We start from the raw sequence: 14980 nt of genomic DNA, 5'->3' as shown, positions 1-14980 counted from the left end.
TAGGGGAAGTTCTGTAAAATGACTGAGGCTCCCTGAGGTTTGCCTCCCCCTGTCAGCTACTCTGCTTCCCCCCAAGGTTGCCTGGTCTTCCTCCAGAGCCTTCTGAAGAAAGACTGTAGGATAGCTCAGGCTAGCTGCAGTGCACAGCCGCTTCTACAGAGTGAGAGCTCAGTAAGGCAGGGCAACTGGGGTTAAGACAATGGGGCTTATTGGTCCCCTACTTGGAGGCCTCATAGTCAGGCACTCAATGAGAGGAAAGTGGCCCCTGCTTCAAAGCCAGACCCCTCAGTCTCTGCCAGAGTCTCCAACTCCAGTTGCCTGAATGGGGGCTCACTGTAGACTCAGATTGGGTGCCTCCAGTCATCCCCTTTTCAGGAGCAAGCTCAGCAATGCTGGGCTCAGGGGCATAAAAGAGACTGCTGCTGGGGATGATACTGTCCCAGCCCACAGGAGCTCAGTAAGCACTTCATCCTGGTCCCAGGCAATAGCCTCCAAGGGTCTCGTACTTTGAATGTCCCAGCTATGAGCCACTCTCCCTTCCCCCTATGGAACTTTACCCAGTGGGGGTATGCTGGACTTCGTAGGGGTGATCCAAACAGTCTCTTATTGGGGGTGGTGGCCACAAGCCTCTAGGTGGGGAATGGGCACTTCTCTTTCCTGGGGTAGTGTGCATTGAACTCACAGGGAGCTTGGCAATGTAGCCAAGTAGGTCAACGCTTACTCCTTCAGCTCCTGGATAGAAGCCTCCCAGGGAGACATAGTCCAAAACTCCCAGATTTACATGGCATTCTGGTTCCCCATGCTGCCAAGTCAAGTAGGATGTGACCATACGTGGCACTTCAATAACTCCACACAATTCTCAGCAGGACTGGGCCAAATGTCCTGTCTCCACATGGCTTCCCTGTGCCGCCAAACCCAGCAGAACAGGGTCAAAAGTTCCAGCTCTGTGTGGCTTCTTATGCTGCCTGAGTCAGGACAGGGCAGGCCGAGTGACTCAATAGGTGGGCAGTGGGGCTTTGGCTGTTTACTGAAGCTGAGGGAGACCAGCCCTTTTTACCATGCCATACAGTTTAGTCACTATCCAGGTCTTCAGCAAAAGCCTCCCCAGAATAAAGACAGCCCCTTAAAGTCATTGCTGCATCTGGGTGTAGCCAGGAGACTCTTCCATAGGCCCCAGTACAGCAGCATGGCCTCACTGCCAGTCGGAGTCCAGACTGTGAACACCCCAGACCAGTGCTGTAACCATAGGAGTGCTCTTCCCTGGGAAGGTGCAGTCTAAGTCTCCCAGGCAGACTCAATCCCCACTGGTTTTCACTGCCAGATGCTACTCAGACTGCTTTTTTCATCTGTTTCTCTGGGTTGGGGATTCCTGTGTGGGGTTTACACCCCGTGCTCCCAGAGGGAGGTTTGCAGCACAATATCCCTTCAGCTTCTCAGCTGCTGCTGCCCCTGAGTGTAGGAGCTACCCCATTCTGTGTCTCTGCCTTTCTTAGCAGTCTCTATGTGGCTTCTTCTGTAATCCTTGGTTATAATATTTCAGTTCAGCTAGCTTTCAGTTGGTTGTTCAGTTGATTGCTCTGTAATTTAGCTGTAAATCTGGGTAGGGGCTGGAAGCAGGTGGGTGCAGCTTCTCCCTTCTCTGTAGCCATCTTGGAATTCCAGAAAGAAATTAATTTGCAGTCTATTTTAGTGATTTTTTAAAAGATTTTATTTATTTATTTTTAGAGAGGGGAATTGAGGGAGAAAAAGGGAGAGAAAGAATGTGTGGTTGCTTCTCAAGTGCCCCCAACTGGGGACCTGACCCACAACCCAGTCATGTGCCCTGACTGGGAATCAAACCAGTGACCCTTTGATTTGCAGCCTGGTGCTGAATCCGCTGAGCCACACCAGCCAGTGCAGAAATATTATTTGGTTTTAAATAATCTAAAAATACTATCATTCAAAACAACTGTGATATAGTCTATGGCCATACTATCCAAAATTAACTGTGATATATATAATTAAAATTATTAATTTATTGCAATTCTTGGCATCTAGTAAATGCTATGTTTATGTTTTCTTCTTTTATTTTAAATATATTTTATTGTTCATGTCATTACAGTGGTCCCAGTTTTTCTCCCTTTGTCCCCCTCCACCCAGCCCCTTCTTCCCATTCCTTGAGACAATCCCCACTCTTGTCCACGTCCATGGGTCATGCATGTATATTCTTTGGTTACTATATTCCCTATACTGTATTTTACATCCCCATGACTATTCTGTAACAACCAATTTGTATTTCTTAATCCCTTCACCTTTTTTACTCATTCCCTGATTCCCCTCCCATCCAGCAACCATCAAAATGTTCTCTGTATCTGTGATTCTGTTCCTGTTCTGCTTGTTCTTTTATTTTGTTTTTTAGACTCAATTATTGATAGATATGTATTTATTGCCACTTTATTGTTCATATTTTCAATCTTCTTAAAGAAGGCTCTTTAATATTTCATATAACATTTGCTTGGTAGTGATGAGCTCCTTAGGTTATTCTTTTCTGGGAAGCTCTTTATCTGTCATTTGACTTTAAATGACAGCTATGCTGGGTAGAATAATTTTTGTTGTAGATCCTTAATTTCATCACTTTGAATATTTCTTGTCAGTCCCTTTTAGCCTGCAAAGCTTTTATCTGAGAAATCAGCTGACAGTCTTACAGGAGTTCCCTTGTAGTCAACTAATTGCTTTTCTCTTGCTGCTTTTAAGATTCTCTGTTTGTTTTAACCTTTGGCATTTTTTTTTTTTATTAATCATTGTTCGTATACAGTTTTCTCCTTTTTACTCCCAATCCAGTTCCCCCTCCCACCCGCCCCCCTTCCCTCCCATTACCACCCTCCCCTTAGTCTATGACCATGTGTCCTTTAAGTTTGTTCCTGTGAACCCTTCCCACTGTCCCCTTAAATTCCCTCTTCTCTCCCCTCCGGTCACCATCAGCCTGTCCTCTATTTCAGTGTCTTTGGTTATATTTTTGCTTGTTTCTTTGTTTTGTTATTTAGGTTCCTGTTAAAGGTGAGATCATATGGTATTTGTCTTTCACTGCCTGGCTTGTTTCGCTTAGCATAATGTTTTCCAGCTCCATCCACGCTGTTGCATAGGGTAGGAGCTCCTTCTTTCTTTCTGCTGCATAGAATTCCATCGTGTAAATGTACCATAGTTTTTTTGATCCATTCATTCACTGATGGGCATCTAGGTTGCTTCCAGCATCTAGCTATTGTAAATTGTGCTGCTATGAACATTGGGATGCATAGGTTCTTTTGAATTGGTGTTTTAGTATTCTTAGGATAGAGTCCCAGTAGTGGAATTGCAGGGTCAAAAGGCAGATCCATTTTTTAGTTTTCTGAGGAAGTTCCATACTGCTTTCCATAGTGGTTGTACCAGTCTGCAGTCCCACCAACAGTGCACTAGGGTCCCCTTTTTTCCACAACCTCTCCAACACTTGTTGTTTGTTGCTTTGTTTATGATGGCCATTCTGTCTGGTGTGAAGTGGTATCTCATTGTGGTTTTAATTTGCATCTCTCTGATAGCTAGCGATATTGAACATCGTTTCATGTGTCTTTGGATCCTCTGTATGTCCTCCTTGGAGAAGTGTCTATTCAAGTCCTTTGCCCACTTTTTTAATTGGATTCCTTGTCTTCTTAGAGTACAGTCGTGTAAGTTCTCTATATATTTTGGAGATTAGACCCTTGTCTGAGGTGTCATTGGCAAATATGTTTTCCCATACCGTTGGTTCTCTTTTAATTTTCATACTGTTTTCTTTAGCTGTGCAGAAGCTTTTCATTTTGATGAGGTCCCATTTGTTTATTCTTTCCTTTATGTCCCTTGCTCTAGGGGACACGTCATTAAAAAAGTCTCTTCGTGAAATATCTGAGATTTTCTTACCTACGTTCTCCTCTAGGACTTTAATGGTGTCATGTTTTTTATTTAAGTCTTTTATCCACCTTGAATTAATTTTTGTATATGGTGTAAGTTGGTGCTCAAGTTTCATTTTTTTGCACGTGGCTGTCCAGTTCTCCCAACACCATTTGTTGAAGAGGCTATTTTTATTCCATTTTATATTGCTGCCTCCTGTGTCAAATATTAATTGACCATAGAGACTTGGGCTTATTTCTGGGCTCTCTGTTCTGTTCCATTGGTCTATGTGCCTGTTTTTATGCCAGTACCAGGCTGTTTTGATTACAGTAGCCTTGTAATATAGTTTAGTGTCGGGTATTGTGATCCCTCCTACTTTACTCTTCTTTCTCAATATTGCAGCAGCTATTCGGGGTCGTTTATAATTCCATATAAATTTTTGAAGTGTTTGTTCTATGTCTGTGAAATATGCCATTGGTACTTTAATAGGAATTGCATTGAATGTGTAAATTGCTTTGGGTAGTATGGACATTTTGATGATATTAATTCTTCCAATCCATGAACACGGTATATGTTTCCATTTGTTTGTGTCTTCCTTGATTTCTTTCTTCAGTGTTGTGTAGTTTTCTGAATACAGGTCTTTTACCTCTTTGGTTAGGTTTATTCCTAGATATTTTATTTTTCTTTTTGCTATTTCAAATGGGATTTTTTTCCTTGATCTCTGCTTCTGCTGTTTCATTGTTGGTGTACAGAAATGCCTTTAATTTCTGGATATTGACTTTGTATCCCGCTGTTTTGCCAAATTCATTTATTAGGTCAAGCAGTTTTTTGGTAGAGTCAATAGGATTTTCTATGTATACTATCATGTCGTCTGCAAACAGTGATAGTTTTGTTTCCTCCTTTCCGATTTGGATGCCTTTTATTTCTTTTTTTTTGTCTGATTGCTGTGGCTAAAACTTCCAGTACTATATTGAATAGAAGTGGTGAAAGTGGACAGCCTTGTCTTGTTCCTGATCTTAATGGAAAAGGTTTTAATTTTTTGCCCATTGAGAATGATGTTGGCTGAAGGTCTCTCATATATGGCCTTTATTATGTTGAGGAATGCTCCCTCTATTCCCACTTTGCTGAGTGTTTTTATCATGAATGGGTGCTGTACCTTATCAAATGCTTTTTTCTGCATCAATTGATATGATCATGTGGTTTTTGTCTTTGCTTTTGTTTATGTGATGTATTACATTTACTGACTTGCGAATATTGAACCATCCTTGCATCCCTGGAATGAATCCCACTTGGTCATGGTGTATAATCTTTTTAATGTATTGTTGGATGTGGTTTGCCAGTATTTTGTTGAGGATTTTAGCGTCAATGTTCATCAGTGATATTGGCCTGAAGTTTTCTTTCTTTGTTGTGTCTTTATTTGGTTTTGGAATTAGGATGATGTTGGCCTCATAAAAAGAGTTTGGGAGACTCCCATCTTTTTGGATTTTTTTGGAATAGTCTGTGAAGGATAGGGGTTAGCTCTTCCTTAAATGCTTTGTAGAATTCTCCTGTGAAACCATCTGGTCCCGGGCTTTTGTGTGTTGGGAGTTTTTTGATTACTGCTCCAATTTCTTTTGTTATTGGTCTGTTCAGACTTTCTGCTTCTTTTTCCATTGAGTTTTGGAAGATTATATTTTTTCTAGAAAGTTGTCCATTTCATCTAGGTTTTCAAATTTTTTTGGCATACAGTTCTTCATAGTAATTTCTTACAATCCTTTGTATTTCTGTGGTATCTGTTGTAATCTCTCCTCTTTCATTTCTGATTGTGTTTATTTGGGTCTTCTCTCTTTTTTTGTTGATGAGTCTGCTTAAAGGCTTGTCTATTTTGTTTATCTTTTCAAAGAACCAGCTCTTGGATTCATTGATCCTTAGAATTGTGCTTTTAGTCTCTATATCATTTAATTCTGCTCTGATCTTGGTTATTTCCTTCCTTCTGCTTGCTCTGGGCTGTCTTTGTTGTTGTTCCTCGAGTTCTTGTAGACGTAGGGTTAGGTTGTTTGTTTGGAAAGTTTCTAACCTTTTTAGGTGGGCCTGTATCGCTATGAACTTCCCTCTCAGGACTGCCTTGGCTGTGTCCCATAAGTTTTGGGTTGTAGTGAGTTCGTTTTCATTTGTTTCCAGAAACCTTTTGATTTCTTCCCTAATATCATTCTTGACCCATTCATTGTTTAATAGCATGCTATTTAATCTCCATGATTTTGAGTGTTTTTGGGTTTTTTTTCCTTCGGGTTGGTTTCTAGCTTCAGTCCCTTGTGGTCTGAGAAAATGCTTGGTATGATTTCAATTTTCTTGAAATTCTTGAGGCTTGTTTTGTGTCCTATCATGTGGTCTATCTTTGAGAATGTTCCATGCACATTTGAAAAGAATGTATATTTAGCTTCTTTTGGATGGAGGGCTCGGTATATATCAGTAAAATCCATTTCATCAAGGGTATTGTTCAATGCCACAATATCTTTGTTGATATTTTGTTTAGAAGATCTGTCCATTTTTGATAGTGGGGTGTTAAAATCTCCCACTATAATTGTGTTGCTGTCCATATCTTTCTTGAAGTCCTCTAAGATTTTCTTTATGTATTTCGGTGCTCCTATGTTGGGTGCATATATATTTACAATATTTATGTCTTCTTGATGGATTCTTCCCTTGAGTATTATGAAGTGACCTTCTGGGTCTCTCTTTATGGACCTTTTTGGAAGTCTATTTTGTCTGATATGAGTATTGCTACCTCAGCTTTTTTTTTCCTGACCATTTGCTTGGAAGATTTGTTTCCAGCCCTTCACTTTCAGCCTGTGTAGGTCTTTTATCCTGAGGTGGGTCTCTTGTAGACAGCAGATATGTGGGTCATTTTTTTCTTATCCAATCAGCTATTCTATGTCTTTTGATTGGAGCATTTAATCCATTTACGTTTAAGGTTATTATTGATAGGTACTTATTCATTGTCTTTTATGTATGTGTGTTCTCTCTCTCTCTCTCTCTCTCTCTCTCTCTCTCTCTCTCTCTCTCTCTCTCTCTCTCTCTCTTTCTTCTCTCCTCCTTAAAGCAGTCCTTTTAGAATCTCTTGCAGAGCTGGTTTGGTCGAGGTGTATTCTTTTAGACTTTTTTTTGTCTGGGAAGCTTCTTATTTGGCCTTCAATCTTGATCGAGAGCCTTGCTGGATATAGTAGCCTTGGTTGCAGACCTCTGGTTCTCATTACCTGAAGTATTTCTTGCCATTCTCTTCTGGCTTGAAGTGTTTCCATTGAGAAGTCAGCTGTTAGCCTTATTGGGGCTCCCTTGTATGTTATTTCCTTCTTCTCCCTTGCTGCCTTTAAGATTCTCTCTTTGTCTTGAAATTTTGTCATTTTAATTATGATGTGCCTTGGGGTGGGTCTCTTTGGGTTCCTCTTGATTGGGACTCTCTGTGTTTCCTGGATTTGTGTGACTTTTTTCTCTCGTCAAATTAGGGAAGTTCTCCTTCATTACTTGTTCAACTAGGTTTTCGATCCCTTGCTCTTCTTCTTCACCTTCTGGTATCCCTATTATACGGATATTATTACGTTTCATATTGTCTTGCATTTCTCTTAATCCCTCCTCATTCTTTCTGAGCCTCTTTTTCCTTTTCTTGCTCTTTCTTGATGCTGTTTTCTACTTTGTCCTCCAGCTCGCTAATCCGATCTTCTGCTTCATCGATCCTGCTTTTCATTCCTTCTACTGTGTTCTTCAGTTCAGAAATTGTATTCTTCATTTCCTCTTGACCTTTGTTGAGAGTTTCTATTTCCTTTTTCATGTTTATATAGTTTGCAGTGAGATTGATGTAGTTTCCCTCTAATTTCTGAAAGTTCATTGTGAGTTCATTGAACTTCCTGGTAATCATTGTTTTGAACTCACTATCTGATAGTTGGGTTGCCTCTATTTCATTTAGCATTTTTTCCTGAGGCTTCCTCGTTTCCCTTCAGTTGGGGGGTTGTTTCTTTGTTTTCTCATTGTTCGTGGGTTTCTTCTTTGTTCTTTTTGTTTGTTAATTTGAACTGTTCTGGTTCCCTGTATTTATGGTGTGAACTTCTGTGGTAGAATTTTTGTGTGTTTCAGTGGTGCACTCTCCTTCGTGTATCCTGGTGGTCACAGCTTCCCCCTACTCTTTTTTGGGATCAGTTGGAGGAGTAAGGCAAAATGGCTTAAAACAGCAAGATAGTATACTATGATATTTACTTTAGCAGCCAGTAGAGAAGAGATGGGTTATCCTTTGGCTCCTTATAGTGTAGCCGTGATCCTCCACCCCCCTATTCATGTTTTAGAAAGGATGGAAAGAAGGTAAGACTCTTATTGGGGATGAGAGGATTGTTAGTTGGATCTAGAAAGCTGTGAGGCTGTGGGAGGTCAGCTTCTAAGGTAGGGTTGGACTAAAGATTAGTATATAGAAGTAGTGAGTAACAGAATAGAGACAACCCCCCACAATAGTATAGTTCAGAAAATTGCAAAGTGGGCTGAGATCAGGTAGGGGGTATTGAGAAGCATTTACAATTGTATAGACTAGGTCTTACTAGCAGTAATAGTAAAGTGACAGTCTTGTGGCAGAATCGATGAGGTCTAGATAACAAGAATAAAGAGTATAGAACCTTGAGAAGTGTATTAATGGAACGCAGATGAAGGATAGTAACGTATCAATATCTTGTGACTGAGATACCAGGGGGAACCTATCAAAAGACAGTATAACCAGCCAAGCAAAGAAGATTATACAGAAAGAAAAAGAGTACCAAAATATTATTAAAATAAAAAATGTCGTAAAAGTGAGAAAAAGATAATACAAATTTACAGTAACTTGCAAGATTAAAACAAAAGGAAAGAAAAGCAGAAGATGTGGTGCAGGAGAGCTAAATTTGGAGTGGAAAGAATAATATTAGGTTGAATGGAAGAGAAACATAAGGGATTGCGATATAAAAATAATGAGAATTGAAAAAAAAGTCACATAAAACACAAGATAAAATCAGTCAACCAACAACAGCCAGAGAAACCAGTAAAAACCAAACAAAACCAAAAAACAAACAAACAAACAACAAACAAACAAAAAACCTCTTGTTGGTTTTTAACTGGCCAGACCAGTTTTTCTGAACTTGCTAGCTTCAGCTGGCTGAGGGGCCTTTGAAATGCTTCTCTCTCTCACAACCAGAACTCAGCAAGTCTGTCAGGTACCCGGGGCGCTCCAAGACACACTGGTGTGAGAGAGTGTCTTCCCGATGAAGGTGCGGGAGCCCAGCCGTTTCCAGCTCAGTGTTCCCCGCCAAACGGCTCTCCGACGGACTGTTGGCGCCTTTCCCGGCTCTCCGGTTGGGCTGGCTGGAAATCTCTGAGCCACCACTGAAGGAACGCGCCCAGCCCCTCGTCCCTCCTGGGATCGCAGCGCGCGATTCCTGCCTCCCTATGGGGCGCGGCCGGCTTGTGCTCACTACCGCTCTGCACTTCCACCGGGCTAAAGATGCCCCTGGTCCTGTTGGCTAGAGGCTCTCACTTCTCGGCCTCTGGGTGGGATTTCATATTCCCTGGGCGATTTTTTCTCAGTCCAACTGGCCAATCTGTTCCTTCCAGCAACCCGTTCTCCCCTGGAGTTGCTCACCCCCGTATTCGGGGGAGGGAGGGAGCAGCAACTTCCCTCTCCCGGGATCCCTGGGGCAGAGCCCGGAGCACCGGGTGGGCCTGGGGTCTGCGCACCCCAGAGCCCGCGCTGATTCTTGGGCCCCTTTTGTCCTGTATCCATCTTCTTACCGTCTGGTTTTCCAATAATTTCTGATGTCCTGCTTTCAAAAGTGATTCGGCAACCCAGCCCACTTGCTCTGCCTCTCCACCGATCGGCGAGTTTCCCCCCTCTTCACAGAAGCCGAGAAAAACGCTGCCTACAGCAAGGCTGCCATCTTCCTCTCCCGGCATTTTTTTATTATATGTCTTTGTGTGGGCCTTTTTGGGTTCATCATATTTGAAACTCTCTGTACTTCCTGGATTTGTATTTCTATTTCCTTCACCAAGTTAGGGAAGTTTTCTGTTATTATTTTTTCAAATAGGTTTCCAAATTGTTGCTCTCTCTCTTCTCCTTCTGACAACCCCATGATATGAATGTTGGTATGCTTGAAGTTGTCCTAGAGGCTCCTTATGTTTTTGGATTTGATTCTTTTTTCTTCTTGTTTTATTGGTTGGGTGTTTTTTGCTTCCTTATATTCCAAATCACTGATTTAGTTCTTGGCTTTATTTACTCTACTGTTGATATCCTGTAAATTGTTCTTTATTTCATTTAGTGTAGCCTTCATTTCTGTCTGGTTATTTTTTAAGTTTTTATGCTGTTGAAGTTCTCACTAAGTTCACTGAGCATTTTTATAACTAATGTTTTGAACTCTGCACCTAGTAGATTGCCGGTCTCCATTTTGTTTAGTTCTTTTTTTTTTAAAGATTTTATTTATTTATTTTTAGAGAGGGAAGGGAGGAAGAGAGAGAGAGAGAGAGAGAGAGAGAGAGAGAGAGAGAGAGAGAGAGAAACATCAATATGCAGTTCCTGGGAGCCGTGGCCTGCAACCCAGGCATGTGCCCTGACTGGGAACTGAACCTGTGACACTTTGGTTCACAGCCTGTGCTCAATCCACTGAGCTACGCCAGCCAGGGCTTTGTTTAGTTCTTTTTCTGGAGTTTTGTTCTGTTCTTTCATTTGGGGCATGGTTCTTTGTCTCCTCATTTTGGCAGCCTCCCTGCATTTGTTTCTATGTATTAGGTAGATCTGCTAAGGCTCCCTGGCTTGGAAGAGTGGCCTAATGTAGTGGGTATCCTATAGGGTCCTGTGGCACAGCTCCCCTATCCCCCAAGCTGAGTACTCGAGTTGTGCCCACTGTGTGGATTGTGTGCACCCTCCTCTTACAGTTGAGCCTTGATTGCTGTTGGCAAGTCAACAGGAGGGATTTACCCAGGCATATCAGCTGCACAGACTGGCTGTGACTACTGAACACCAACCACTGTGGATGATCAGATATGCAGAGGTCCACTCCGCAGAGGAGCATTTATGTCTTCTGTGCTCTGGTGCCCTCTGAGTCCATCCCTCAAGTGTGTTGCTTATAGAGGTGGTTGGGTGGTGGTGCTCTGATGTGGTCTGTAGCTGTCCACTAGGTTCACAGTCTCTGGGACCTCCCAGGAGGTGCAGGCCAAGGTCAGCCAACCAACAGCCTGTGTTCTGATTGGGGCCACACAGATAAGCTACAAAGTGATCTGCAATTATTCACTACTTATGCTGGGTTTAGAGGGGCCCAAGTGATTCCAAGCTGTGAACCAAGGCCAGCTGATGCCTTGCTGGGCCTTACGCCATTTAGCAATAGGCATGGGGCATGCTGAGGCCAAATGCTACTTGTTTGTGAGAACTTAGGAAAATCTGAAGCATGAGCCCAAAACAAGCCATTTGTATGGAAAAGCCACTGGAAACAGCTTGGGTGGGCCCAGAAGTTGGGTGGGGCAGAGCCTCAGGGAATCACCAGGGTTGGGAAAACAGTGTGAGCCAGGTTGATGGAGTCTCATATATGGCACCCACCTGCCCACTCTGTTGAGGGAAGGCCCAGAAAAAGAACAATGACCTCTGCCAACACTTTTATGGGAGAAAGCTGCCCCCTGCTCTTTCCCTGGTTCCAGACACTTCAGTTCCTCCCCATATGTCTCTGGTGCCTTTTAGTCTGCTGCTCCTGAGGTGGAGCTCTGAGGGAGTGAATTCAGTAAGTCTGTGTGTGGGACCTTTTACAGGAACTGCCTGGGACTCTAGCAGTTTGTCTCCCACAGCTTCACTCCCCTCTGGTACTTACAGCCAGAAGTTAGGGGACTTATTTTCTAGGCACTGGAACCCTGGGCTGGGGAACCTGGTGTGAGTCTGGGATGCCTTGCTCCCAAGATACCAGTCCCTATTTTTATCTGCCACAGGTGGGTGTGGGACCAGCCCATTCCACAACTCCACCCCTCCTATCAGTCACCTTGTGGTTTCTTCTTTAATTCCATAGTCATAGAACTTCTATTCAGCTCTGTTTCTGGTGGTTTAGAATAATGCTTTTCCTGTAAGTTAGTTGTAATTTTGATGTGTAATTTTGTGAGGAGGTGAGCCACATTCACCTACACCACCATCTTGAATAGAAGTACGTTTATGTATTTTAAATGAAGAAATGGAAGGTAAATTCAACTTATCCATTAACATAAATATTAACTTTGTCTTTTGAAACATTAACATGCAGGCTAAATTGCCTTGAGATCATAATGGAAGTAGTCAAATGTCTTTTAAAAATTTTTTTATTCTTGCCCTGGCTGGTGTGGCTCAGTGGATTGAGCACTGGCCTGTGAACGAAAGGGTCACAGGTTCAATTCCTAATCAGGGCACATGCCTGGGCTATGGGCTGGGTCCCCAGTAAGGGGTGCATGAGAGGCAAACACATATGGATGTTTCTCTCCCTCCCTTTCTCCCTCCCTCACCCTCTATCTAAAAATAAATAAATTTTAAAACTCTTGAAAAAGATTTTTATTTCTCTATATTGTATTTTTGCTCTCTGACAAATTTAGTTGTTATTTAAATTAATATTTGAGTTTTTCATGGAAGATAAGATCCTTGTAGTTAAAAAGGCTACCACATCTTATCAGTGTTTTTAAGGTTCTGCTCATAAACTTATGACCTTTTTTTAATGTTATGAGACCAAAAGCATACTATAAAAATACCATAAAAGTAGAATATCTATAGAATATTCTCAGGAAAAAAGAAGAGTTAATTTTCTTACTGTGGGAGAGCTGTATGTTCAGGCTGTACATTCAATTTTTAAGTGTAGACATTACATTTATTAATGTCTTATTTTATGCCTTCTGGGTTTATGGTAATTCAGAGAAAGACCTTTTTAATTCAGAGACTCTTTAAAATTTCTCTTATAATTCCTCTTTAATTTCATGGATTCATCACTTTATATTAAGTTTTGAACTTTAAGGAATTTATACTTGTACAAATTTGGAGGTTTGGCTCCAACTCTGTTTTTCCAGTGGGATATCCACTTATTGCAACCTTCTCATTATATAAACATATAGGTTATTCTTTAATTTCAGAGGATACCATGATATGTCATTTCAATGAGTGTTAGTTACACATCTCCTCTGTTTTACTTAGGTTTCTAATAGTTATGAAAAAGGAAAAAGTCTGTTGCATGAAAAGCACATGTTGAAGGCTAAAATTGCCAAACTAAGACTGGAAATAGACAAACTACAAAATCAGAACCAGGAAATGGAAAAAAAATATTTTGAGGACATTGTTATTGTCAAAGCAAATAATGATTTTCTTCAAAAGACAATAAAAATGAATGAGAAAACACTTAAAAAAACAATATCCAAATGTAATGGGCAGCTTCATGTTCTGACAGCTGAGAACACAATACTAAAGTCTCAACTAGAGACTGTAAAAAAAGACAAAGAAAGACTGGAAACAGAAGTTGAATCATACCGGTCAGACTGGCTACTGCTGTACAGGATCATGAGCAAAGTGAGACATCAAAAAGAGACCTGCAACGTGATTTCCAGAGAGCAAGAGATGAATGGTTTCGTTTATGGGACAAAATGAATTGTGATATGTCTGACCTAGAAGATAGAAATAAGGTGCTTTCTCAACAACTTTCTAAAGCTGAAAGTAAATTCAGTAGCCTAGAAACTGAGCTTCAGCACACAAGAGATGCTCTCAGAGAAAGGACTTTGGTTTTAGAAGGGGTACAGAGAGATCTAAGAGAAATACAGTGTCAAAAAAAGGAAACTGAACACATGTATCAAAAGGAACAAAATAAAGTGAATAAATACATTGAAAAGCAGGGCTCCTTAGAGGAGAGGCTATCTCAATTACAGAGTGAAAATGAGTTGCTTCGGCAGCAACTAGATTATGCTCACAACGAAGTTTACAAGAGAGAAAAGACAGTCATTGATTTCAAAGATCAGTTACAGGCTATCATAAAAATATTTCAAGCTGAAAGTGAAAACCAAGCTCTTATGATGAATGAAAGAAATACGAAGTTAATCAATGTATGTAATAGTTTAAAAGAAATAATGCATGAATGTTAAAACAGTAAAGCAGAAAAAGATGTAAGTATCAAAAAAATAAATATTTTTCAAATTTCCTATAGGAAAATATTTGATGATAGCTAAATGTTGAATCTAGTTGAATATTGAAAATATAGAGATTATTATTGTGTCTACTCTATCAGCTTAAAAGCAGACATTGTATCCTACAAAGGAAAATTAGACCTGAGAGGTGTTTAGTTTTGAGTAAAGACATTGTGTTGCCTATGAAATTTTAAGCATTAAATTACAGATGTTAATAGATATAGATTGATATTAATAATTTAGTCATGCTGATAACATATTAATTTTTATCTATCTGTCACCATATTTTAATACCATTATGAAGCAGATAAATGGAAATGCTCATACCTAAAATGAGTATTTTGAAATTAAGTTTCAATTAAATGGATTATCTTGACAGTTAATTTCAGATTTCCCAGATGAACTGAAGTGTAGCCTCTGTATCTCATAGTACTTTTCCTTCACTGACTTCTTACACATTTTATTTGGTATAATGTTATTTTTATTCATGTCAATTTGAATTAAACTTAGAAATATTTCAGTCTTGAGTAATGTAATCCTATGACCTTTCAACTCTTTAAAGACATCTACTTTTTATTAAATCATAATTTGACACAAATGTAATGAGTTTTAGCAAAATTATACTTGATTTAATCTTTCCACTGTTATTTACAATTTTCTTTGAATATTTCTACAAATAATTTGCTCATATTTCTCATTTCAAGACCCAATTACTATCATATGGAGATAAATTTGCATGGTACAGAGAGAATGGTAGTTCTCTGTGATTTATTAATTTGGCATTGACTCTCCAATTCAGACTAGTGAGGGGTGGCAAGGTTTATGCATAGCAGGGAGGGAGGTCAAGGCCAGATGACCTAGTAAAAAGGAATGTGTCCATATGAAGAAAAGAAAGTGAATTGATGTATGTGGTGATGTTTTTCCTGTTATATATTATGTTAATAATATATGATTCTAACAA

The 14980-nt window shown here is 40.3% G+C and overlaps 1 protein-coding gene across 1 annotated transcript in view; it reads left to right on the top strand.

The window, feature by feature from the left end:
* LOC123831075 (ankyrin repeat domain-containing protein 26-like) overlaps positions 1–14980 on the top strand; it is a 154168-nt gene that overhangs the window by 91381 nt on the left and 47807 nt on the right. Inside the window, 2 exon segments of the mRNA XM_045857710.1 lie at positions 13043–13373; positions 13376–13998. Coding sequence (XP_045713666.1) covers positions 13043–13373; positions 13376–13998 — 954 coding nt within the window.

This window comes from Phyllostomus hastatus, unplaced genomic scaffold (assembly GCF_019186645.2).
Source record: "Phyllostomus hastatus isolate PE091 unplaced genomic scaffold, TTU_PhHast_1.1 phas_scaffold_1674, whole genome shotgun sequence".
Classification (NCBI taxonomy): domain Eukaryota; kingdom Metazoa; phylum Chordata; class Mammalia; order Chiroptera; family Phyllostomidae; genus Phyllostomus; species Phyllostomus hastatus.
Note: the sequence above shows the minus strand (reverse complement) of the source record. Positions and strands in the feature narration are given on the sequence as shown.